Genomic DNA, 23660 nt, shown 5'->3' on the forward strand with positions numbered 1-23660 from the left:
TCACTTGGCCTTTTTTCGGCAAACGCACACGACGGCGGTCACAATGATGATGGCGACGACTGCGGCCAACACCGCTATCAGGATGATCCACTTGCTTTCTGTCATAAGCAACAATCACATTCATTCACTTCAGTTTCCCATCAAGAAAAGATAAGAGTCAATGAAATCTACAGAGAAAGTCAAGATCTTTGGATAGATCACCTTATCATGAGTACATTTTACGTTATTTTTAACAGTGTATGCAGCAGAAGTCCGATACAGATGTTCAACTGTTGTGTAAACATGGTAGTTTGAGGGAACCAGACGTACCCAGTCCTCCTCCGCCCGGTGTGATCTCCACCTCGCAGTTCGGGCCCTCGAAGCCGTCCGCACACTGACAGCTGTAAGTGTTGTTGCTAGCCTCATTGCACTTCCCTCCGTTCTGACAGGGGTAGCTGAGGCAGGGACTCGCTACAATAGAGAAGTCATTACGTTTGTTGACAGTTGTGTACACGTACATTTGCAAAAAAAAAAACGTTTGTTGTTCATGAGAAGGGCTTTGGTGGTGGCTAAAGGATGACATTGACACACACCTCTGTAGCAGTCCCGTTTGAAGTCGAAGATGGTGCAGAGGAAACCGCCCTGGCAGGCCTTGGGCTGGCACACGGCGCCGGTGCTGGTGCACTCACAAGCCTGGGAACAGTCCTCAGTCACGAACTTCTCCTTCAGCTGCGGGAAACGGAGGTGGAGAGGTGAGGCAGAGGGTTAAAAGAGATCAACACACACAACACACACACACACACACACACACACACACACACACACACACACACACACACACTGCTGTAACTCCAGAAGGCCTCTTACGGTGTAGTATCTGTTGAGGAAGGTGCAGCCGCACTGCGTGTATGGCACACAGACGCCCTCGCTCATCACAAAGCCTGCCGCACACTGGCAGCCCTCCATGCAGGAAGTGGCCTCGCACTCTGAGGGGGCCGCCAGGTCAGCGCAGGAGGCGGGGCATGGTGACATGCAGGTGGAGTAGGCGCTGTTGGCATCACAGGACAGGACTGAGGGAGAGAGAGAGAGAGAGAGAGAGAGAGAGAGAGAGGTCACAACCAGCCGGCAACCTCCGGTTCTGCCGAGCGAAGCCGATGTAAAAGTGTCTTAAATCTTTCATTTTCTCAGCAGGGTGGGGGGTCTCCTCTGGTTGTATAGAAGTCAATAGAACATGCCTCTACTTCTCTCTTGATTTATTCCCTCAGTAAACATTGTGAACATGAGTTTATGGTCTCAATCTCTAGTTTAAAGTATTATTCAACACAGCATAATGTTAATCTAGTAAATTATGGTCCATTTAGAGTAAAATAGACCATAAAGAGGAGAATGCTTTCCGGCGCTTTCCTGTTATTACTCCACTGCTCGGTTTAGTTGTTGCAACTCTGGCGACGTATCACTTAACTGGCTAACATTGTTAAAATGATGTCAACTTGAAAATATAAGTGTAATTCAACAACAGCATTATAATTTTCTCATTCAGGCATGCTATGAACAATAAAATGAAATGAAAAACTATTTGACATTGTGGAATTAGATTTTCCTTTTGAAGTTTACATTTTAATCATTTTAATGAAGTCCCCTGTGGGCCTCCATAGTCGTATGGAGGCCCACAGGGGACAGTTCTAACAATGCACACATTCACATCCCACATGATGTGAATGTCATCTTACCACAGTCCAGCTGCTGCCGCCAGGATCCCAGTTTGATTCCGGCCTCCTGACAGGCGACAGTGTACGCCTCATAACTGGCACAACGCAGCGCCGCACTGCCCCCCTCAGCACACAGGTCGAACACACAGTCACTGAGAGACACAACAGTCATATTTAAATTTTAAGTAAGGGTATGAAGTCAATCATGTGTTATGCACCAATTTAAACTGCACTGTAACTCTGTCCAGAGGACAGTTTCTACACACACACACACACACACACACACACACACACACACACACACACACACACACACACACACACACACGGACTACTCACTCCTGGTAGGTCTTAGGCGGCAGGGTAGCATGGCAGGCAGCAAATGGCCCCTTGGAGTCAGACAGCGCTCCACACTGGGCCACGTTGTTGTAGTCATTGAGTTGAGACTGAGAGCAGTCCGACGTCTCAAAGCCTGAATCTGGATCGGTCTCCACCTCTCGCCTGGAGACAGATGGCAGACAGGATGGAAGGACAGAGGAAGCTGTCAACTGTCAACATTCTCAATAACTGCAAACCAGATTACCATAACATTTGCTTGGAAAATCCAAGGTTAAGAGATTATGATTGCCACAGAGTGTGGGAATCTTCTGATCCTTCCTCTTCTACCATTTTACCTGCATTTTGGTTCATGACAAGGTATCTCTAATGCTAATATAACCATTAACATTACTCTGGATATTCAGGCACCGAACGTAAAGACCATCCATGTGGTAAAATTATAAGAAACAAAGTTCAGTTATTACTTAAAAATGTAATTTTCCCTTTTTATCTCTTTATTCTTATTTATTCATTGTTCTTATCTTTCTTATTGTTAATAAGTCTTTTTTTACTAAATATTTATTATCACCACTACTTTCGCTTCAACACTTTATGTATAGAGGTATTTCCCGATGCATATTTATCTGTCTGAAAATGGACATTGAAACTTAACAAACTAAACTCCTGATGTACAGTATTGCCCTGAAAAGTATTATCATATGACATTGATCATATGATAAGTGGTTTAAACAATCGATGCACATGAACCCTAAAATGTTATATTGGCCTACAGTGGACCTACCTGTGAGCATGGACAGTGTGAGGAAGGTTGAAGATCTTGAGTCCATCCGCCTGTCGGTCACTGACCCTCCAGCTTTCTCCAAACGTGTTCAGATCCCTGACCACTATTCCATCCGGCTTCATGTACTCATTTCTGGTGATGCCGTCGTAGTTTCCACATAGCCCTCTCACAGAGTTCTTATAGGTGCTGGGCAGTATGATCTCTGATACACAAACAAAAAGATGGAGGCGGTGTGTGAATGGATTCACGAACGAGCCAATGCCAGTTAGGGAATGCTGATGTTTCTTCTTCTCTTACCTCCGCGACTGTTGCCATCAAAGCGTACAGTGAGTCCAAAGTCGGTGGTGAGCTGGACCTGCCTGGAGTTCATCGTGATGGTCAAACCCTCAACTGGACTGAGAGGAGGTGCAACACGCTCCCCGTTCACCTAGAAGGGATACAAGATTATTTCACAATGTGCTTTTTTACGCAAGCAAAAACAAAACTTTAATAAGACAAAAACAAACTACTGACCAGAACAATCTTCTTCTGCAGGAAGCGAACATTGAAGCCGTAAACATCAATGTAGATCTGATCCAGGAACGACACCCTCCGGTTCCCCCCGCGTCTGATGTTCTTCGCCCTCACCACGAGGGGCGACAGGGAGTTCTGCAGGTTGTGGCCCTGAGTCAGGACGTAGGTGTAGGGGCCCTGGAAGTGATGTGTGAAACCATCGAATGTTCGGTAGTGAGGATCCCCGGCGATGCTGCACTTGTCGAACTCTAGATGACGATGTCAATGAAACAATCAAAATGGGTTATGATTTCAACAATACCTTTTTTTCAGGTTTAAACTAAGTCTTCAAAACGTCCACTGCCTAGCTACAAAATGTTGGGATATCACAGGTGAAGCCAAACAGAGTGACTCACTAGTAGGTTTGCAGGTGACGTCTCCATAATTGTCCAGTGCACACACAGAGTTGGAGTTACAGCTGTGGTCCTTACACGTGATTTGGCCACCGAGGTTGCAGGTACATAAATCAGCACATTTATCCGTCAGCCACGAGTCTCCCACCTACACACACACACACACACACACACACACACACACACACACACACACACACACACACACACACACACACACACACACACACACATAACACATGCGTTTAGAAACAAAAAGATATATTTCTATGCGTAACAATCTTTTCTTTAAGTCCCAAGCATGGATGGATTACTCAACGAGCACAAGCCCAGGGGCCCAAAGTGTTTTCTCCTCCATGATTTTTAGAGAACTTGCCTCGTGTCGGGAAATTACCGACGTAAGTATCTCTCACTGGAAATTATCACGATTTTGTGATCAAACCCCCGCTAACTAGTCTGCTCTCAGAGCGTTATCTGCTCTGCTCTCCTGATTGTGAGCCGTATCAACGTTTGACTGTACAGTAGGAACAAATACAAATACATTATTCACCGCTGACATTCTCATCAAAAGTCATTCTCCCCAAAATATATAAGTTTACACTTAACATGTTTGGTAACTGTCAAGCTTGAAATGACAACTAACGGTCTCGCAATTTAAATCGACCTGTTGTTTTAAGTGCGCACTGATATGGAACGCTCTAAATGTAAACAGGCTGTACAGTACTTTATGGCTGAATAAAGTACACCCCGTGACTCACTCAACCAATCAGAATGCTTGATTTGATCTACCCGTATTATAATGTTTAATAAGAGCTGCTAAGAAAAGTGTAAAGTATAACCAGCATGTGTCTCTGATGTTCTATGATGCCACATCCTGTCTAGGCCCATCAGGCCATCAATACGCACTGCGCTCCACTCACATCATGGTACTCCCCGTTGGAGTCCAGACAGCCACATTTGTTCAGAGGAACACATTTGTTGTCGCTGAGGACGTAGCCGGCGTCACACTGGCAGCCCTCCACGCAGGTGGTCGGCGGGAGGTGGCAGAAGATGGGGAAGAGGTCGGAGCAGGTGGGGGGGCACGGGGCGGTGCAGTCCGAGTAGTGGCTGTTGGGAGGGCAGGGCACAGCTGCAGGGAAAGGGATAGGGAATAATGAAGAGAGGACACGACTGGAATCTCTTATTTCACCTGTTAATGGGCGTGGCCAGAACTCACGACAGAAGGTGTTGTTCCTCCAGCTGATGGTGACTCCGGCGCTCTGGCAGGCCTGAGCGTACGCCTCCACGTTGTCGCAGAGCGTCGCCTGCATTCCATCGTACTCGCACATGTCGTAGATGCAGTTACCCAGGAAGGCCTCGGCGGTCACCAGCGGCTGGCAGGGCTTGAAGCGGTCGGAGAGGATGACCTCGGCACACTGAGCCTCGTACAGCTTTTCTTCCTCCGCCGTGCAGTCGGGGTGAACGTCTGGACGAGTGTCCGGCAGGCAGCTGGAGGGGAGGACATAAAAAGTGTGAAAAAACAACATGCATAGATTTGACCATAAACTAGCTCAGACTATCCACATCACCACAGAAAGCCATGTGTGACGACTGTGAGCCACTGACCCAGGGTCACTGTCCCCATCTGATTTCCAGCTGTTGCCCAGTTCAATCACATCCTTGGCTGGTTTCTTGTTGGGCATCCGGTTGTCATCCGAGGAGTTGTGGTTGTAGTTTCCACACATGCCGCACAGCTGGAGAGGAGGGAGGTGGAGCAGGGTTATTAGGAGCCCTTTGTTTGTCTGACTTGACAAAATGTGGGAGAGGGACAATGAGACAATAAGATGGGCCTCATGTCTTCATACCTTGTTGAAGTATTCTCCAGGAACCGTGATCTCCAGGTGATGGACGCCGTCGAACTTCACCTGCAGTCCGAAGTTTGTGTCCAGCAGGCTGTAGGATCCACTGGTTATCACCTTGGCTCCGTCCAAGTCGATGGAAACTGGGGTTCGTACCCGCCGTTCATTCACCTAAGACGAAATCGAGAGACAACAGAAACAGTTAGTCGTAGGCGATTTCATTATGTCTACCATTAGTGTTTCCTACGGAGATAACATTCTGGTCTTCAATTTTGTGTTTGTTGGTGTAATACGCATTTTGACCACATGTTCTCAATATGACAAAAAGCATTCATGTCGTCTTTGTGAGTTTTAATGTCTCTGTGCACTTCAAACACAAGGCAAATATATTGTATGTTAGCAAGTTATGTAAATCAAAATACACCTGGAAGAAAATAATTATTAATATAGTCCTATTTAGAACATGGGGTTGTTGTACACTTTGGCCTCTTGTGGCCGAAAGAAGGATTACAACAGCAAACCTAAAACATAATTTCTACCTGCAAAAACTTTTTTTTAGCACTTACAATGATTATCTTATTATTTTGACTTGTTCCTAAGTCATGGATAGGAGAGAAAATATTAGATCAGACTGAGAAAGGGGATCACTAGAAGTTTTTTCTCTCTCCTTGTCTCATGGCTTCTGCAGTTTTCTACATATATGATATATTTTATTTAAAGAATGGTGTTCCTTACCAGAACTCTGCGGCTCTTCTGCAGTTCCACCACCGTGCCGTGGGGCAGGTAGACTTTGACAGAGCGGACATAGGAGGCCTCTGGTTGACCGCGCTCTTCGTTTTTAGCTACGATCTTGAAAGGAGTTACCTTGGTGGTGTTACACACCTATGGGGCACAGAGAAAAAATCATTTCAAACAACATGCTTTTATGTTTCCTATTGTTTCGGAATGCACAAACAGATGTTTATCAAATAAAAATGTAAAGATGAAATTCCCCCCGTACCTCCACTAGAGTGTATGTGCAGGTGCCCATGAACGTGTGCATCACGCTATCAAAGGTGTAGTAGTGAGGATCTCCAGCCACGTGACACACCCCTTTACCTGAGGAGGGAATACATGAAAAACACATTTGGACGAATCATTGGCAGAACTATAAATATTCAAAAAATATATTTTTCTATTGTTGGTAAAAGGTGTTGTGGACCTTCGGCCCTCCTGCACGTCTTACCTGTAGAGTGGCAGTCCAGCACTCCCTCCACCACTTTACACTCCTGTGCTGGGCTGCACTGCCAGGGCTCGCAGGTGATGTTGCCGTTGCCGTTGCACTTACAGCGCTCTGAGCAGTCCGTCTCTGTGAACCAAGAGTCTCCCACCTACACGCACGGTGCACATGGAGAGAAGCTCGACGTGCGCTCAAAAGTAGTTTATTGCAAAAAAAACCCTCCACCTACACACTTACCGGCCTGTAGTGTCCGTCTGCGTCGGTGCATCCGCACTCACTGAGCGGGACACACTTGTCTCCGCTGAGCACGAGGCCAGGGTTGCACACACATCCCTCCACGCAGGGCTGGTTGCAGGAGCCGGCAACCGTGGGGTCCTGGCAGCTGGGCTGGGAGCAGGCAGGGCCACACGGGTTGTAATGGCTGCCTGAGGGGCACTTCAGAGCTGGAGGGGGGCAGATGGACAAGGGATGGTTGAAGGACGTTTTGTCAAATGTGTGTTTGTCTCCAAATATAAAGTGAAAGTTTTCTCACACGAGCAACTTTAAATGATGCCACGGATTTCATGACTGATAAATCCTGTGGCAGGATGTGATATCCAGACAGAATATGTAGCGCTGTTGATGTCTTATATTTCTGAGATTTTTTTTTTTTTAAAGAAATTAAATATTCTCTCTCTTAGGTCATTAAGTCATATATTTGCCTTTGAGAGAGTCCATGGTCCTGAAACATTATGTATTTTACATCTTGTTCTTGCCGTGTTCTCTTATGAACAGGAATACATTGTGATATATTTTGCACTCTGCATCTTGCAGCATTGTTTAACGGCGGCGGTGGATGTGTGATGAGGTTGATCTTGGAAAGTTAATCGACGTGGTTCACTGATACATGTGTGACTTTAATCTTTCAGATTCAATTTTTTTAAACACATACATCCGTCTTTATAATCTCAGAGATTAGGTTTCTCTATTATCCCGGCTCTGTATTTGTAATTTATTTCCCTCTACAATGGCCCTTATGTGCAGCCCACGCGCAACAGACTTACGACAGAAGGTGTTGTTCCTCCACGCGATGGGGACTCCTGCGGCAGCACACAAGTCGGCGTAGCTCTCTACGGCCTGGCACAGAGCCACGGTCTGACCTCCGGTGGCACACATGTCGTACACGCAGTTTCCAAAGTACGGCTCCGGGGCCACGACGGAGTGGCAGGGCTTAAAGATACCTGAGGACCGAACGCACAAGAGACACACTCGTTTTACTCAAGGACCACTTTCTCCGTGGCGACAGATCCGTGTGCGTGCGAGTGTCATACCGTTGGGATCCGTGATCATGCCGCAGCTGGTGGGCTTCTTGGCCTCCTCCTCCACCTCTTTATCACAGTCCTCCTGTCCCCCACCGTTGGTGCAGCTGGAGAAGAGGCGGAGGATTTATTAGAATGGAACAACATGATGATTTTTGCAGTGAAATTTGTATTTTTGTACTGTGTGATGGGACTCACTCGGGCCGCGGGTCAGGAACCTGCCAGCTGTCTCCCAGATCGTTGGTGTTGGCAGCTGGTTTGTTGTCTGGCTTCAAGTTGTCGTCTTTGGCGTTTCCATTGAAATTTCCTGCCGGGGAAACAAAGATTATGGGCTGCCTTTGTGATAGTGTTTTGGTTGGCCTGGTAGTTAGGCTTCAGAAGTAGCTGCCATGAAGGAATGGACAAAACCTGGATTGGATGCTATTGTGGTTCAACAAGACTCTGAGTTTAAGAATGTAACAAGTATGATGTTTATTCTGGTATTAATACCCTGCGATGGAACACGACTGGTTCTTACCACACATGCCGCAGAGCTGGTCGTTGTAGGAGGTCGGCACGGAGATGTCGGCGTGGTGGTTGCCGTCGAAACGCACCCTCAGGCCGAAGGACGTCTCCAGGACGACGAACTTGCCGCTCAGGTAGATCTTGACCCCGCTGATGGAGGTGACGGGCGGGACGACCACCGTCCCGTTGACCTGGAGGACACAGAGACGTTTATTCTGACGGCGGGCAGAGAGTGTTTATATGTTACAACCCCCAAGAGGATTTCTCGAAAGACGTTCACAACTATAGAAGACTGAGAAACTGGTAAATGTGCACATTGAAGAAGGGCATTTTGGGCATTGTTGCTACTGGTACTGGTAGAATAAGCAGCGTCTCCTCCGCTAACATACCTGGACGGTGCGGCCCTTGCCGAGGACGAAGGTCAGCCCGTTCACGTTGACCACCACGGCCCTGACGTAAGAGACCTTCTTATTGCTCCCTCTGTGCTCGTTCTGCGTGTCCACGGTGAAGTACGGCAAGCCGGAGGAGACGTTGCAGGGTTTGGACAGCGTGTAGGAGCAGGCCCCCATGTAATGATGGGTGCGCTTGTCGAAGGTGGTGTAGTGGGGGTCGCCGGACACTGAGCAGATGCCATTTCCTAAACGAGAGAGCTTTACTTAGTTTGAATATATTACATATCAGTATATTATCATACAAGAAGCAGTATTATTTGGCAAAATACCATCTCTCATTAAGCACAACTCTTTTGCGTTTTATTGACTTTGGTCGTTTCCATACAGCTTATATAGTTCTGTGCTGTGTGTGCGTGTGTGTGTGTGTGTGTGTGTGTGTGTGTGTGTGTGTGTGTGTGTGTGTGTGTGTGTGTGTGACATACTCAAAGGACGACACTCATATTCTCCATCCTGCAGCTGGCAGCTCTCCGTGGTTGGTTTACAGCTGCTGTTGTGACACTGGATCAAACCTCCACTCTGACACACACACTTCTGATTGCATCCCTCCAAGTACCAGTTGTCATTCACCTGACACACACACACACACACACACACACACACACACACACACACACACACACACACACACACACACACACACACAAATGTGCACATTATATACATGTGTCAGATCCAATCCCTTCACAACACCGTCATTGTTCAGATCCGATACATTAGAATGTGGTAAACAGTGAATAGCAGGAATGTATCATTTCCCATGTTTCCATTCTAATATTCTGCAGAATTGTGCGACTTGAATGCAGTAGAATCAGGCTCTAAGACTCTACTGGCCCTACTACTCACAGGGTGATAGCTCCCGCTGGGGTCCACACAGCCACAGTCCTTCAGCGACACACACTTGTCGTCGCTGAGGATGAAGCCCGGGTTACACTCGCAACCCTCCACACACACGTCCTCGCAGCCAGGGGACCCAACCACGCCCACACAGGTCTCGGGACAAGAACTCGCACACAGAGTGTAGGAGCTGTTGGGAGGGCAGGGCAGGGCTGCATGGAGGGGTCGAGATGGAGGGAAAGAAGACAGGGATGAAAAAGTTTAACGTTAGGATGTTGGAGGGTTTTCTGGTCCCATAGCAACTGGGAGGTGAACCTACCAACAAACGGCCAACATATACTTTACTGCCTGGGTGCTGCGGTGGTTAAAGTTGCGGCTTGTAAACCGTAAATAAGAAAACCGTTGGATAAATAGTCAGGTTTACACTGAACTAACAACATGGGCAACAATTTTGATAATATTTCGGGGGTTTTAAAAGGACAAAATACTTCAACTCAAAATGAATCAATAGAGAGAACAATTATTGGATTAATCGGTCAGTGCCAATGTTGAAATACTGGCAGAAGTCAATCTGACATGAAAAGTCAGGGGACTGCCAAAGGTACAAAAAAAGAACCAAAGGGGAACATAAATGTCTGAACCAAATTTGATGTTGATCCATCAAACAGCTTTGTCACTCCGGACAAACGATAAAACGCTGATTACTTACGACAGAAGCTCGGAGTCCTCCACTGGTGGACTTTGGCTCCGGCGCTCTGGCAGGCCTCGGTGTAGGCCTGGAGCTGGTCGCACAGGACGCGCTGCTGGCCGTTGAACTGACACATGTCATACACGCAGCTCTGGAAGAAGGGCGTGGGATTCACCACACTTATACACTCCCTGGAAAAAGAGGGAAAAAACACTCAGATGGTCCAGCAAAGCTCAACCGATGATGACACACTGCGAATTTCACTTATATTCCTCGCCCAGGAGAGAAAAAGCTGAAGCCAGGTTTATAGTTTTGTATTGGAGGTAAACGATGCAATATCTATAAAAATAATATATATATGTGTGTGTGTTTGCGTTATGTTCAGAGTCCACCGCTTTCCACGTGATATTCCAAGAACGAGCTATAACTGTAAAAGGTAAATGAGATAGACAATCTTAGTAAAGATACCACAATCTGTAACCCCCTTTCAAAATAAAACACCCACACTCTCTGCAGTTGTAAAGAGGGCACAACATTGAACCAATAAACCGTCATTTGAAAACATTAGGACATGTGTCATTATCTGCAGTCACGCCCTCTACCTACACTTTTGCCCCCTCTATCGCCGCCAGATAAAAAGTGCTGACACCGCTCAGAACCGATCGATGTCGATCGATTCAGAAAGTAGGAATAAAAAGCCACTCTCTCACCTGAAGGGTCCAGCAGGATCTTTGATTTTGCCACATTTGTCTGGTTTCACCACCTCGGCCTCAAGCTTGGGGTCACAGTCCGGGTCGGGCTTGGTGCCTGGGCTGCACCTGATCAATGCAACAACAGGGTCACGTTTCACTGCCAATTTTGGCCATTTAGTTTCTCAAAAATAATCATTGTATTGCATTGTAATAACGATTTTTCTAGAAAACACAATAATGTTGATGCAGTTGTGTTCAACTGAAAGCATGTACGGATTATAGCGTCTGGTCACGTGTAGTTTAGTCACATGCTTGGACTACATGTGACTCTCCAAGGAAGTTCGGAAGTTAAACTCACGAGTCATCCTCATCTTCCTCCGTTTGCCAGCTGTTCCCAAAGTCGTTGACATTTCCCACCAGAGAGCCATCTGGTTTGGTGAAGTCGTTGCCCGGGTTGCCGTCGTAGTCGCCGCACAGGCCGCACATCTGGTCGTAGTAGGAGCTGAGCGGACGAAGACGAGGAGAAGACGGGATTAAGAGATGAGGAGCGATGTCTTAAGAAGACTTAAAAGGTCAAACAGTGTTTGGCCCTTCAATGGAATCCGAGAAACAAAGAGACAAAACCGCAGAAATCTCTTTATCTGATACTATTAGTCTGTGCATCGTCAATGTAAGATATATAAGCAAAGTATTAAGAATGTTGGAGGGTTTATTAGAAATAGCAGATCCCAGCTGAGTTCTTAGTTTTCATGACGTACACCGAGATTAAAGTGACCGTCTGCAGTTTATAGCCTCATATACTATTTTGCTGCACACGGCCCATATCGATCTGTCTTTCAGGGTGTTTGACTGCTTCATAAGCTTCTGGAGACGGTCGTGTCATCTTTTCAGCAGCAGAGATTTGGATTGAGAACGGATCCACAGTCACATGAAATATAAATTGATGCATCAGAAGCACAATTGTTTTTCACATGTTTACTCATTTTGTGGGATTCCAAAGACATGGAGATTGTCAATTCAGTGTTAGGTGGTTTTAAGCGTTCCAGATGAGTCCTTTTCTTTTTTTAAGCATTGATGGGACACCATGTTGGGTAGATTTTCAGTAAACTTAACGAGTTACATTCATTCTCATTGTTTCCTTAGTATTGTTGGAATGAGCTTTTACACAGTTCTGTTATTTCAACCCGTACTCACTCCCAACTCGTCAGGTGGGTGGAGCGGTTGAATGGGTCAAACAAACATAACTTTCACCCAGGAGACCGCTGTTTGTGACCCGTGTGAAACCAAGTCAATTTTGACTTATTTTACCTTAGCTTTGCTACGCAACTTCTGTAATTTACCACCAGTCACATAACAAATCTAATTATGTAACGATATAGACTTATTTCAACTAACATTTTCAATTTGGTTTCAATCTTTTCCTAAACATAACATAAGTCAACCCTAAAAACTAAGTTAATCTATGACAGAAGTTTATTTTGAAAAGAGACTATATTCATGTAACCAGCGTAAATTGTACATTTCCTATGAAGACAGAAGTTTATTTTGAAATTATTTTGGCCTTGGAGACCCTGACGTCTTTTGGTTGTTTTATTTCTGTTTTATTCATTTATATATTTTTAATTTATTTGTGATCGTCTTTCTGTCATGTTCCAACAGCCTTCTCTTTTAATTTTGGCCACATTTTTGCACGGGTTGTTTTGGTAAACTTGTTGACAGCGTGTGACCAACCTGGGGACTGAGATCTGGGCGTAATGATTTCCATCCCAGCGCACCCGGAGGCCGAAGGGCGTCTGCAGGGTGATGTACTGACCGGCAAGACTGAGAGTCATGAGCGGAGAGGGGGAGTGAGGGAGGGCCACTCGCAGCCCATTAACCTGTCGGAGGGGGAGGCAGGAAAGACAACATGAAGAAACAACAGGTACTTCATATTCAAGCTTTTCCCATTTGACACGTGAATAAATAAATAAAACAGCACACAGGGATTTAGATCTTTGTGAAAAAGCTGTGGCCGGGTCAAACAGATAAGCACAGGAGACAATGAGGAGGACGAGCGTGGACAGATTTCTGGGATCATGACATTAAAGAGATAAAATTCAGGGATAAGATCAAATAAAAAGGCGAGGAGAACAAAGGATAGGCTTGCAATTTCTCTGAACCAAAAGATTAAGATACGGCTGGTCCTTGTGGTGCACATGTGTGCACACATATCATGCCTCGTCATCCTCCTGTGATACCGACGGCTTGTGAAAGTACATTTATAGACACAGAATTCATGGCGTGCTGCTGTATTTGTTGTCCACACTGACCAGAGTCCTTCGGGCCTTCATCAGGGTCACGGTGATGCCGTTCACGGTGACGTAGAGCTTCCTCAGGTAGGACACACCGGCCACTCCTCTCTCCTCATTCTTCCCCTCCACTGAGAACCAAGGACCTGCGTAGGGAGCGTGAAAACACTCCATTGTCTACTCCGCATCTTATTAAATTCCTTGTGAATTTATCACGCTAAAATGTCTGTATACTATACTGTTCAAGGATGAACTCTGCAAAAAGTGGGATTAGTCAGACTAATGAGCGGCATGTTTATTTTGATGTGTCATGTAGCTGCAGTGCCACCTCCTGGTGTTTTTTACAGGACCCCTTGAAGTGGATACATGCATCTACATGTGGTATGATGATGTGTTTTAAGAGCTGCGGCAGGTCAAACAATTAGCAACAAAATGTTTTAATAAAGGACAAAAAATAATCTGAAAATTAAATAGTTATAAATGTCTGAACCTACCAGTGCTGTTCCCGCAGGTTCTGGCCAGTGTGTAGGTGCACGTTCCCATGAAGCTGTAGAACTTCTTGTCAAACGTGTTGTAGTGAGGATCTCCAGACACCACGCAGTCCTGAGAGCCTGAGAGAGAGGAACACGCACAGGACATCAGAATACAACGCAGCCGGAGCAACTCATCCTTTTAGGAAGAAGATCGGGGAGATGTTGTTCCGTGTGGTCACCAAAACAAAAAATATTCTGTTCCAGAAGTATAAAGAAATGATTGAAAGTGACAAAAATCCAGCTAAAGTATGTCTTTGGTGGGAACTTACTTGTGGGGTAGCAGCCCAGCTCTCCGTCCTGGCTTTTACACTCGTGCATTGGAGGGCATTCAGTGGGCATGCAGGTAATGAACGGAGCATTACACCTGCACTTCAGCTTACAGTCCTCCACATAGAACTCATCTCCAGGCTGACACACACACACACACACACACACACACACACACACACACACACACACACACACACACACACACACACACACACACACACGAGGAAGCTTAAATTGGAGACCACGATATCCTCACAATGCCCAAATCTCCCACACACACCATTCCCTGTTGGCTTATCAAATCCAGTGTACCTCATAATACTGTCCACTGGTGTGTGTGCAGCCACATGAGGTCTTCTTGACGCACTTGCCGGCGCTCAGCACGTAGCCCGCATCACACACACAGGACTCGGAGCAGGGCCCGCCGCAGGAGGGAGGTTTCCCGGTGCACGTATCCTGACAGGGGTTTGCACAGGGCTCATAGTGGCTGTTGGGGGGGCAGCTCAGAGCTACAGTCGGGGAAGGACAAGAGGGGGAAGTCAGTCATAGTGGTGGGCGAGAAGATATACTGAGACGTTTACTGATGTATCAGCCAGGGTTACATGCAAAAATGTGATGACAGAATGAATTCAAACTATTCATTCAATAGTACAAAATGCCATTCATAGAGTGATGTGAAATTATCCTTTTGCTGAGAAAGGAGTAATTTCCTGCTGAAGTCGGTAACAAGCATTTGCATCAGTATGAGGATTTTTGGTCAGTTGGGATTGATTTCTTATTCTGGGATGCTTGACAAATCTTGCCCTCCCTATATCCCTTCATCCACCTATCATGTCTTCCATCCGTTCTTTCACCCAACACTCACGGCAGAAGGTTTCATTCCTCCAGGGTCCGATGTTCACCCCGCGGTCCTGGCATTCGTTGACATAGGCCTCTATGGCTTCGCACAGAATGGGCTTGGCTCCATCCAGCTCACACAGGTCAAAGAGACAGTCCCTGAAGTAATTCTGAACACACACACAGACACACACACACACAGACACACACACACACACACACACACACACACACACACACACACACACACACACACACACACACACACACACACAGGCTGTTAGTTGAGATACGATACCTCACTCTGTCTCCTCATTTTCCAACAGAAATTGTAATTTCAAATAAATTCTCAACATCCAAAGCGGGAACTGCTTTGTATTAGTGTGTACTGCATAGGCCTGTGTGTGTGTGTGTGTGTGTGTGTGTGTGTGTGTGTGTGTGTGTGTGTGTGTGTGAAAGGACTTACATTTGGGTTGACTTTGGGGTGGCACACAGCAAAGGGACCCTTTTTGTCCAGCAAGATGCCGCAGTATGCGGAGCTCTCATACAGTTCCTGCTCTCCCTCATCACACTCGGGAATGGTGGTGTTGGGTTTCTTGTTACACCTGTCAACACAGACGGCCTTGTTAGAAAATCTTGTTGTGTTGTTGGTAAGTTTAAGAACCCTAGTAATTCTAACGAAGGGGTGATTGGTCTGTGCCCAATTGTTTAGTATAGAGACTCAACACATTCAATATGAAATGCCTCAAAGCGGCATTCAAAAATAAACAATCATACAAATGTAACTCACTCTGGATCGGTGTTCCAGCTGTGTCCAAAGTCATTGGCATTGTTGGTCAATAGTCCATCTGGTTTACGGAAGTCGTCTTTGGAATCTCCATCGTAATCTCCACACAGTCCACACAGCTTGTTCTCATAGCTGCAAGAAAGTCTATTAGTTAGTAATTTGTGGAGGGGGAAAAGCAACAATTCAGTCCAAGAGTTTGTGATTGTTTTCATTCCAACCAAGTACTTGTGTTTTCACTGATGATCAGACTTCATTGTTAACATCACTCCAAAATCTCCATTGAAAATAGGGTTATCTGTGGGGTCGGGGCAGGAATGTAAAGTTCAGTCTTTGCTCACTCTTTGATCACTTTGATGTCCATGAAGTGGTTTCCATCATAACGAACAGTCACACCAAAGTTCATGGACACAGTGTAGTGCTTTCCTGACTTGAACACAGACACACCAGGGGCCGGACTCACTGGAAGGTTTACTTTGGTCCCGTTCAACTGAGCGGGAAAAATAAAGAGAATGAGTGTTTATTTTCTGCAGATAATTCTGGACATAGCTCTAGTAAACAATTCGTCGATATTACATCTGTCGTAGATATTACATCTGTTAAAGAAGTGAGTTAGTTTCTCCCCTCATTTATTACCTGCACAGTGCCCCCTTTGAGGATGGATATCTTCACCGTGTGCACATAGACATGCACTGCCTTCACGTAGGAGATGGTGGGACTGTTAAAACGATGTTCATTGTCCACGTGGACCTCAAAGTGTGGAAGAGTTGTTTCATTGCAGGGTCGAGACATCAAGTAGCTGCAGTTGCCCATGAAGTTGTACTTGCGTTTGTCAAAGGTGGTGTAGTGGGGATCACCACTCGCTATGCATGTGGATGTACCTGAGGCATGAGAAACTGTATGTTAGCAGTTATTTAGTTCATGCGAAAAAGTAATAAAACAGTAGCGCAAGTAGAGAAGAGTCATAAAGTCAGCACGCTGACTCAGCAATGACAGTTACACAGCAACATTTAATGTTTTCTAACATTAGCTAAAATAATTAATCGAACTGAATTCATTAATTTTCGACTGACTGTACGCTCTTGTGTGTGGCCGATGGGAACAGTTGCCTTCAGATGTGATTAGACTGCAAGAACCGGTTCCCATTGCAATTTCTCGACAATTTACCAGATATTACCTTTGGGATAGCAGCCTGCAACACCATTAACATTGCGACACTCTTCAGTGGGGTCACACGAGTTGTCAACACATTCCAGGGTGTAGTTCCCTGCACAGCGACACAGCTTTGAGCAGCCATCTCCAAATATAATCTCGCCAGGCTAAAACAGAATTGAACAAAGGATCAATATTGGTAGGATGTTAATAGAACTACAGAACTACTACTACCTTCTTGTCATTTGATGATTATCATTATATATTTTTACTAAACAGGAACGTTTGCATATGGGTATACTAGCAAGAATATCTTACCTCATAATAGTTATTCTGGTCATCCAGACAGCCACATTTCTCCAATGGGACACAGCGCCGGCCCTTGAAGACAAACCCTGGTTTGCAGAAGCAACCACTGATACAGGAGCCAGAACAGTTGGTGGAAGGTTCCATACAGGTGGGGATACAAGCTGGGCCACATTCTATATACTCTGCATCAGGAGGGCATGGTTCTGTGAAGCGGAAAGACAAAGTTGGTAGATGAGCAAAATAAATATAAACTATTATTGTAAAAAAAAAACTTTGATAAGGACTTGTCATACTTGTTGGCTTTGGTGTAGTTGGTCTAACAGTTGTTGGGCCTGGAGTTGGTGGTTTAGGTGTAGTTGGGCCTGGAGTTGGTGGTTTAGGTGTAGTAGGACCTGGAGTTGGTGGTTTAGGTGTAGTCGGTCCAGGAGTTGGTGGTTTAGGTGTAGTTGGCCCAGGAGTTGGTGGTTTAGGTGTAGTCGGGCCAGGAGTGGGTGGTTTAGGTGTAGTCGGTCCTGGAGTTGGTGGTTTAGGTGTAGTCGGTCCTGGGGTTGGTGGTTTAGGTGTAGTAGGGCCTGGAGTTGGTGGTTTAGGTGTAGTCGGTCCTGGAGTTGGCGGTTTAGGTGTAGTCGGTCCTGGAGTTGGCGGTTTAGGTGTAGTCGGTCCTGGAGTTGGTGGTTTAGGTGTAGTCGGTCCTGGAGTTGGTGGTTTAGGTGTAGTCGGCCCAGGAGTTGGTGGTTTAGGTGTGGTCGGTCCTGGAGTTGGTGGTTTAGGTGTAGTCGGTCCTGGAGTTGGTGGTTTAGGTGTAGTCGGTCCTATGGTTGGTGGTTTAGGTGTAGTAGGGCCTGGAGTTGGTGGTTTAGGTGTAGTTGGGCCAGGAGTTGGTGGTTTAGGTGTAGTCGGGCCAGGAGTTGGTGGTTTAGGTGTAGTCGGTCCTGGAGTTGGTGGTTTAGGTGTAGTCGGTCCAGGAGTTGGGGGTTTAGGTGTAGTTGGGCCAGGAGTTGGTGGTTTAGGTGTAGTCGGTCCTGGGGTTGGTGGTTTAGGTGTAGTAGGGCCTGGAATTGTTGGCTTTGGTGTGGTTGGTCCTGGAGTTGTTACCGGTGGTAGAGGAGTTGTTGGCTGAGCTATAAATTAAAAATGTTTTCTTATGTTTCTTAATAAAACAGAAGTCATTGACATATACATAGTTTTGAGGGTGCAGAGGGTAACTTGAATTCCCGCTGGTCAGTTTCTCACCTTTGCAGGCCATGACACAAACAGCATCAACAGCTATATCGGTTTGAGAGGTTTCTCCAAATGTACCCACGATCACAAACTGAAATACATACAAATGTGACAAGAAAGTTAATGCAAACCTATGCACCACCTACACATACACATATACAGAGACAGCTAGAGTTCAAGTATTTACATGAATGGCAGCAGCTCCCAAGTACCGGATCTCTGCAGGCTTCCAGCCCTGACCCTGGTTACCCCTTACAGTGTAGAGAGCAGGTCCAAGGATTCCACCTGGTAAACAGACAAAAAAATTGAAATGAAACAAACGTGTTAATGCTGTCTGTGTTCCTGTCTGTATGGCCATTGCGATAAGTGAAATATTGAACCTGTGGTGATGGTGTGGACGCTGAGCTCCATGTTGGTGCTAGTGCCGTATAAGTAGTAGTGGAAGGTGAGGTCCAGACATCCAGAGGAGGGGGTTATTAGAGGACTTCTGATCTGAGACTTGACTCCAGGGATAGCCTCACCAGAATCCATCAACATGTATAAGCCCACTATGTATGGAAGGATCAAAAATAACAATTGTATATTTGGTAAGAATACATTTAAATCAAATCAAATGAAGTAAATGTCAACATTCATACAAAATCAATAAAAGGTTTTGTCGATGTGTGTTCACATTTTTTAAAACGAAGCAAAAAAAGAAGAACCACGTACATCCAGGTTTGGAGAAGTCATCATCAGGTCCGGTGCCTGCAGTGTTAGTTTGCCCGTTCCACTGTTCAAAGCCAAATATAGCAGGATTCTCAGCTTGACTCGTCCACCCACACAGATCATCAATAGTGTCAAAATCACAGCCAGACACACAAGCTGTGAACAAAACATTTAGATCATCAGGGATAGAACAATTTGTGTGTGTGCCATGTGTGTGTGTGTGTGTGTGTGTGTGTGTGTGTGTGTGTGTGTGGGTGTGTGTGTGTGTGTGTGTGTGTGTGTGTGTGTGGCGTGTGTGTGTGTGTGCTCACCAGGACACGCTCCTTCAGTGATGACGATGTTGTCTAGAGCTGTGTCACAGGAAGAACTAAAGCCTCTCTGAGCCTCAAACACGATCTATAGACCAAAGAGCATACATTATCACCCTACATGATAAAAAGACAGCTATTGCTTGTGATTTGTAGATTAATTTAAATTGTGTAATCTGGTGAGATTGGATCAATTATTGTGCCAATTAACTCTGTAAGTAAACTGTAGCTCATTTAGCGCAACGCTATGGTTTTTCTTTCACAATACAGTAAGTGCGTTTCCACCCAATGTTTTCTTTTTTCGTTGTAATTTGAGCTTTTTAAAAATAGCAATGTATTGGGGCCCTGGGCAACACCCGTCAAAAGCACCCAATTTAGCATTATGCAGCTTTAATAGATGGAACAATTTATTGAGTTGGGTCCCAATTTAAAGTCTGTGCACTAGGAAAAAAAGCAACATCTACAGTAAAGTGACCTGTTCACACTCACAGTGATGCTCTGACTGCTGGGTTTGGACACAGTGACAGAGCCCTTCAGCCAGGATGGACTCTGGATACCCATCTTCTTCCAGACCTCCTCCTCGTCGGTGGACCTCTTGGCCAGAACCCTCAACACATTCTCACTGTCCGAGCCGTACATGTAGTACCTGAACTGGATACAGATCTGAGAGGCCGATGATGAGAGGACAGGGCTCAGCAGACGCACCTTCTGCACATTAGCCACATTGTCACACTCCTGGTAGATATAGTAGCCCGCTGCAGACAGATTTAGAGAGAAGAAGGCGTGTATTGAGTCATAATTCAGTGTTTCCATATTAAGACTCTCCAATAACCACAATCATGGCCTAGTCAACACTATTGGTTCCACTAATTGTACAGAAATTATATATTTCAGATAAACCATCCATTCAGAACTGACCTCCATCAGGATAGTCTCCATTGGGGCCAGTGCCAGCTGTCGGGGTTGAACCTTTGTGCCGGGTCCATTCACCGTTGTCTGAGATGTCCTGTCTGAACCTGCAGAATGGTTCACTGTCCTGGTTAAAGTCACAGGAAGCCAGTGCTACTGCTAGAGAAACATAAACACAGCACAGGCAGATAGACAAATGGATATTAATGAGGTCAATATCAGCAATTTATATAATTTACCAAAACTATCTGTGGTAATTGTGATGAATTATTTAATGAAGCTATGAGCAAGATCTTGCTTTCTGGAATTCTGGTCCAGTACATTATGAGTGTTTCTAAAAAGTTGGATGGATGAGAATAGGTTTGTTTTTAGAAGAATCCCACAGAAGTTGGGGTATATATTAAAGAGACATTTGTAAATCAGTGAATAATTGCTTTTTTAGGTAAATCAACTTCCCACTACTATTACTTGAATAGCCCTTATTTAAACCATGAGGTCCCAAGAGTAGTAAAATCCCTAATATGTATGTACATTGCAGAATAGATGCAGAGGTCCAGAGTAGTTTTAAACACTGAGGTCTAGCCATTTGGGCTTCAATGCACTTTCACTTATGAACAGGGCCCTGTCTCCAAAGCTGTATCCAGTTATCTATGCTATGGAGCTGTAAAGAGGTGAAGTCCACATCCATGCTGACGCCTGCGTGGTGGAGTCACGTGCCGTGCTGCTGTCTCAACACTGTGTGAGCGTACCATCCAACTTATACGATTCATCAAATTTAGATTCGAGAAAATACACAGGATTTATTGCATGATGAAAACCAACATACCATCTCTCTGTGTTTTCCGCAGGCTGTAAAAGAGAGAGAGAGAGAGAGAGAGAGAGAGAGAGAGAGAGAGAGAGAGAGAGAGATTTAGGTTTGTTTGTTTGTTTGTTAAGTTTTATTCAAAGTACCTTGTTTCCCCTCATCAAATTAGCAATATGCAAGCTGCAATCCCTTTCCTTTTAATTACAACAGGTTTAATTCATCAAAACAAATATTAATGACTGTGACCCATGCATGAATGTGCGAAAGCCCTGTCGGACTTGAGAAACAAAGCACTGCTATCATTTGTGAGCAATATATATATATATATATATATATATATATATATATATATATATATATATATATATATATATATATATGTATATATATATATATAAAGTGTAATACTGCATCAGATAAAAATATAATTTTGTACAATGAAGTCCCCATAAAGTCACTATTGATTGAGGCACTATCTTAATAGGGAATTAATATGAAACTACACTGATACCACAGAACAGCAGTTCCCAACCCGAGGGTCTGGAATCTCAGGAAGGTAATTAACATGGTAAGAAAGAAATATATGTATATATTTTTGCAACACGCTTTTTTTATTTAAAATTTAAATATATATACATATATATATATATATATATACATATATATATATATACGTATATATATATATATATATATATATATATATATATATATATATATATATATATATACGTATATATATACATATGTATATATATATATATATATATATATATATATATATATATATATATATATATATATATATATATACATACATATAAAGAAGAATACAATTCTAGTCCAAACACACTGAACTCTTCTGAATGATTATGTAATGATGCATGCAGAGATCTGAATAATTAGCATTGTATTCAATTAGTGGATTGAAGGAAACGGAATTATTGACCCTTTTTCTTTGCTTGAAACATTCATAAATTTGTTACTTTTTTTATAAAATCATTAATTGACGACCAATTTTCAAAGTGTTGGTCTGCCAAAATCATAAATCGCTGGAGTGCTCTGTCATGTTGGATGTGATATTTTTGGGGACTCACCTGAGCTCAGCGTGCCCTCCACACATCCATAAGAGCAGAATTAGAAACTTAAATGTATCCATGGCTAACTGTTAGTTAGCAGGAGAGGAAGACAGAGGGACGGAGCAGAGGACTTTATATAGAGGGGTAAGATGGTTGGGTGTGTGTGTGTGTGTGTGTGTGTGTGTGTGTGTGTGTGTGTGTGTGTGTGTGTGTGTGTGTGTGTGTTGTGGGGGTGGGTGATGTGGATGCTACAGTAAATCTTGCAAAATGCGTAAATGAGTAACCGTTAGTGATAGGGACAGGGTGTGTTCTCGTTGTGCGTAATTTTGTAGGTGTGTATCTGAGCTTGTGTGTGTGTGTGTATTTGTGCCTTTTGACCTATCAGCAGTTCACAGGTTGGGGTGGGGATGCCTATCAAACAATACATTACGAATAACCAACTTGTACTGTGAGACATAATAGAGCTCATTGGGTAATATACTGTACATTACACTTTGATCACATGGACACTCCTTTTTATAATGTACTGTATATTGATGATGTTGTGTGAGAAAAAGGCTTGCCTCTTTCCGCATTCTTTGTGGGAAATGTAAATACAGCAACATTGAATTGATTTGATTTTAGACTCGACAAAACAACAATAAAAAAAAAACACTTGAAACTTGACTTGGACTTAAACACCAATGAATTGTGACTTCACATGGAGTATACTCGTTACCTTGTGCTCCCAGCAAGAAAACACCAAATCCTTTTTTTTAATGCAAAATACAGACACACTTGTTTTGTTTTAACAAATCAATACAGGTTTTAAAAGAACATGATGGCATTTAAAATAGCATTAGATTTAATGAAGAGCACATTATGACACGAAACTCAAACTTACTTGACTCGAACTTGACTTTGAACATAATTTGGGACATAACTTGGACCATGAATATGGACATAACTATAGACATTACTATGGACATGACTTGGGACATGACCATGGACATGACTATGGACATATGGACATGACTAAGGACATGACTTGTGACATGACTTGCTTCGGACTTTATAGAGTTGAACTGATGAGGACTTCATCTGTCTGGGTCTTGCTCTGTCTGGGTCCTCTTACGTTTTAGCATCATTGCTTTTGTTACACTGCGTTCCTTGGTCACCGATGCAGGTGTTGCAAATGGTTGTTAAACTTTGTTTTCCATAGCAACCAAACCTACTTAAC

At 44.4% G+C, this 23660-nt stretch overlaps 1 protein-coding gene across 1 annotated transcript; it reads right to left on the bottom strand.

Moving 5' to 3' along the window:
• On the bottom strand, nucleotides 1-23385 carry zanl (zonadhesin, like; the record flags this gene model as incomplete). Its single annotated transcript, XM_079215651.1, has 49 exons — nucleotides 1-98; nucleotides 310-450; nucleotides 573-708; nucleotides 847-1049; nucleotides 1710-1840; nucleotides 2028-2189; nucleotides 2809-3010; nucleotides 3106-3235; nucleotides 3322-3569; nucleotides 3717-3861; nucleotides 4634-4842; nucleotides 4930-5201; nucleotides 5319-5446; nucleotides 5558-5722; nucleotides 6287-6433; nucleotides 6552-6649; nucleotides 6777-6921; nucleotides 7008-7213; nucleotides 7814-7990; nucleotides 8081-8175; nucleotides 8267-8375; nucleotides 8586-8763; nucleotides 8962-9209; nucleotides 9447-9591; nucleotides 9868-10070; nucleotides 10568-10737; nucleotides 11257-11364; nucleotides 11597-11740; nucleotides 12970-13115; nucleotides 13548-13672; nucleotides 14021-14137; nucleotides 14329-14467; nucleotides 14642-14838; nucleotides 15195-15336; nucleotides 15633-15771; nucleotides 15957-16085; nucleotides 16292-16440; nucleotides 16587-16831; nucleotides 17128-17269; nucleotides 17421-17614; nucleotides 17705-18532; nucleotides 18645-18723; nucleotides 18820-18917; nucleotides 19013-19180; nucleotides 19344-19496; nucleotides 19652-19736; nucleotides 20138-20403; nucleotides 20567-20716; nucleotides 23325-23385. The coding sequence occupies 49 exons, from the start codon at nucleotides 23383-23385 to the stop codon at nucleotides 1-3; spliced, it is 8295 nt and encodes a 2764-aa protein (XP_079071777.1).
• Between the last annotated feature and the right edge of the window lie 275 nt (nucleotides 23386-23660).

The sequence above is a fragment of the Taurulus bubalis genome (genome assembly GCF_910589615.1).
Source record: "Taurulus bubalis genome assembly, chromosome: 3".
Lineage (NCBI taxonomy): Eukaryota > Metazoa > Chordata > Actinopteri > Perciformes > Cottidae > Taurulus > Taurulus bubalis.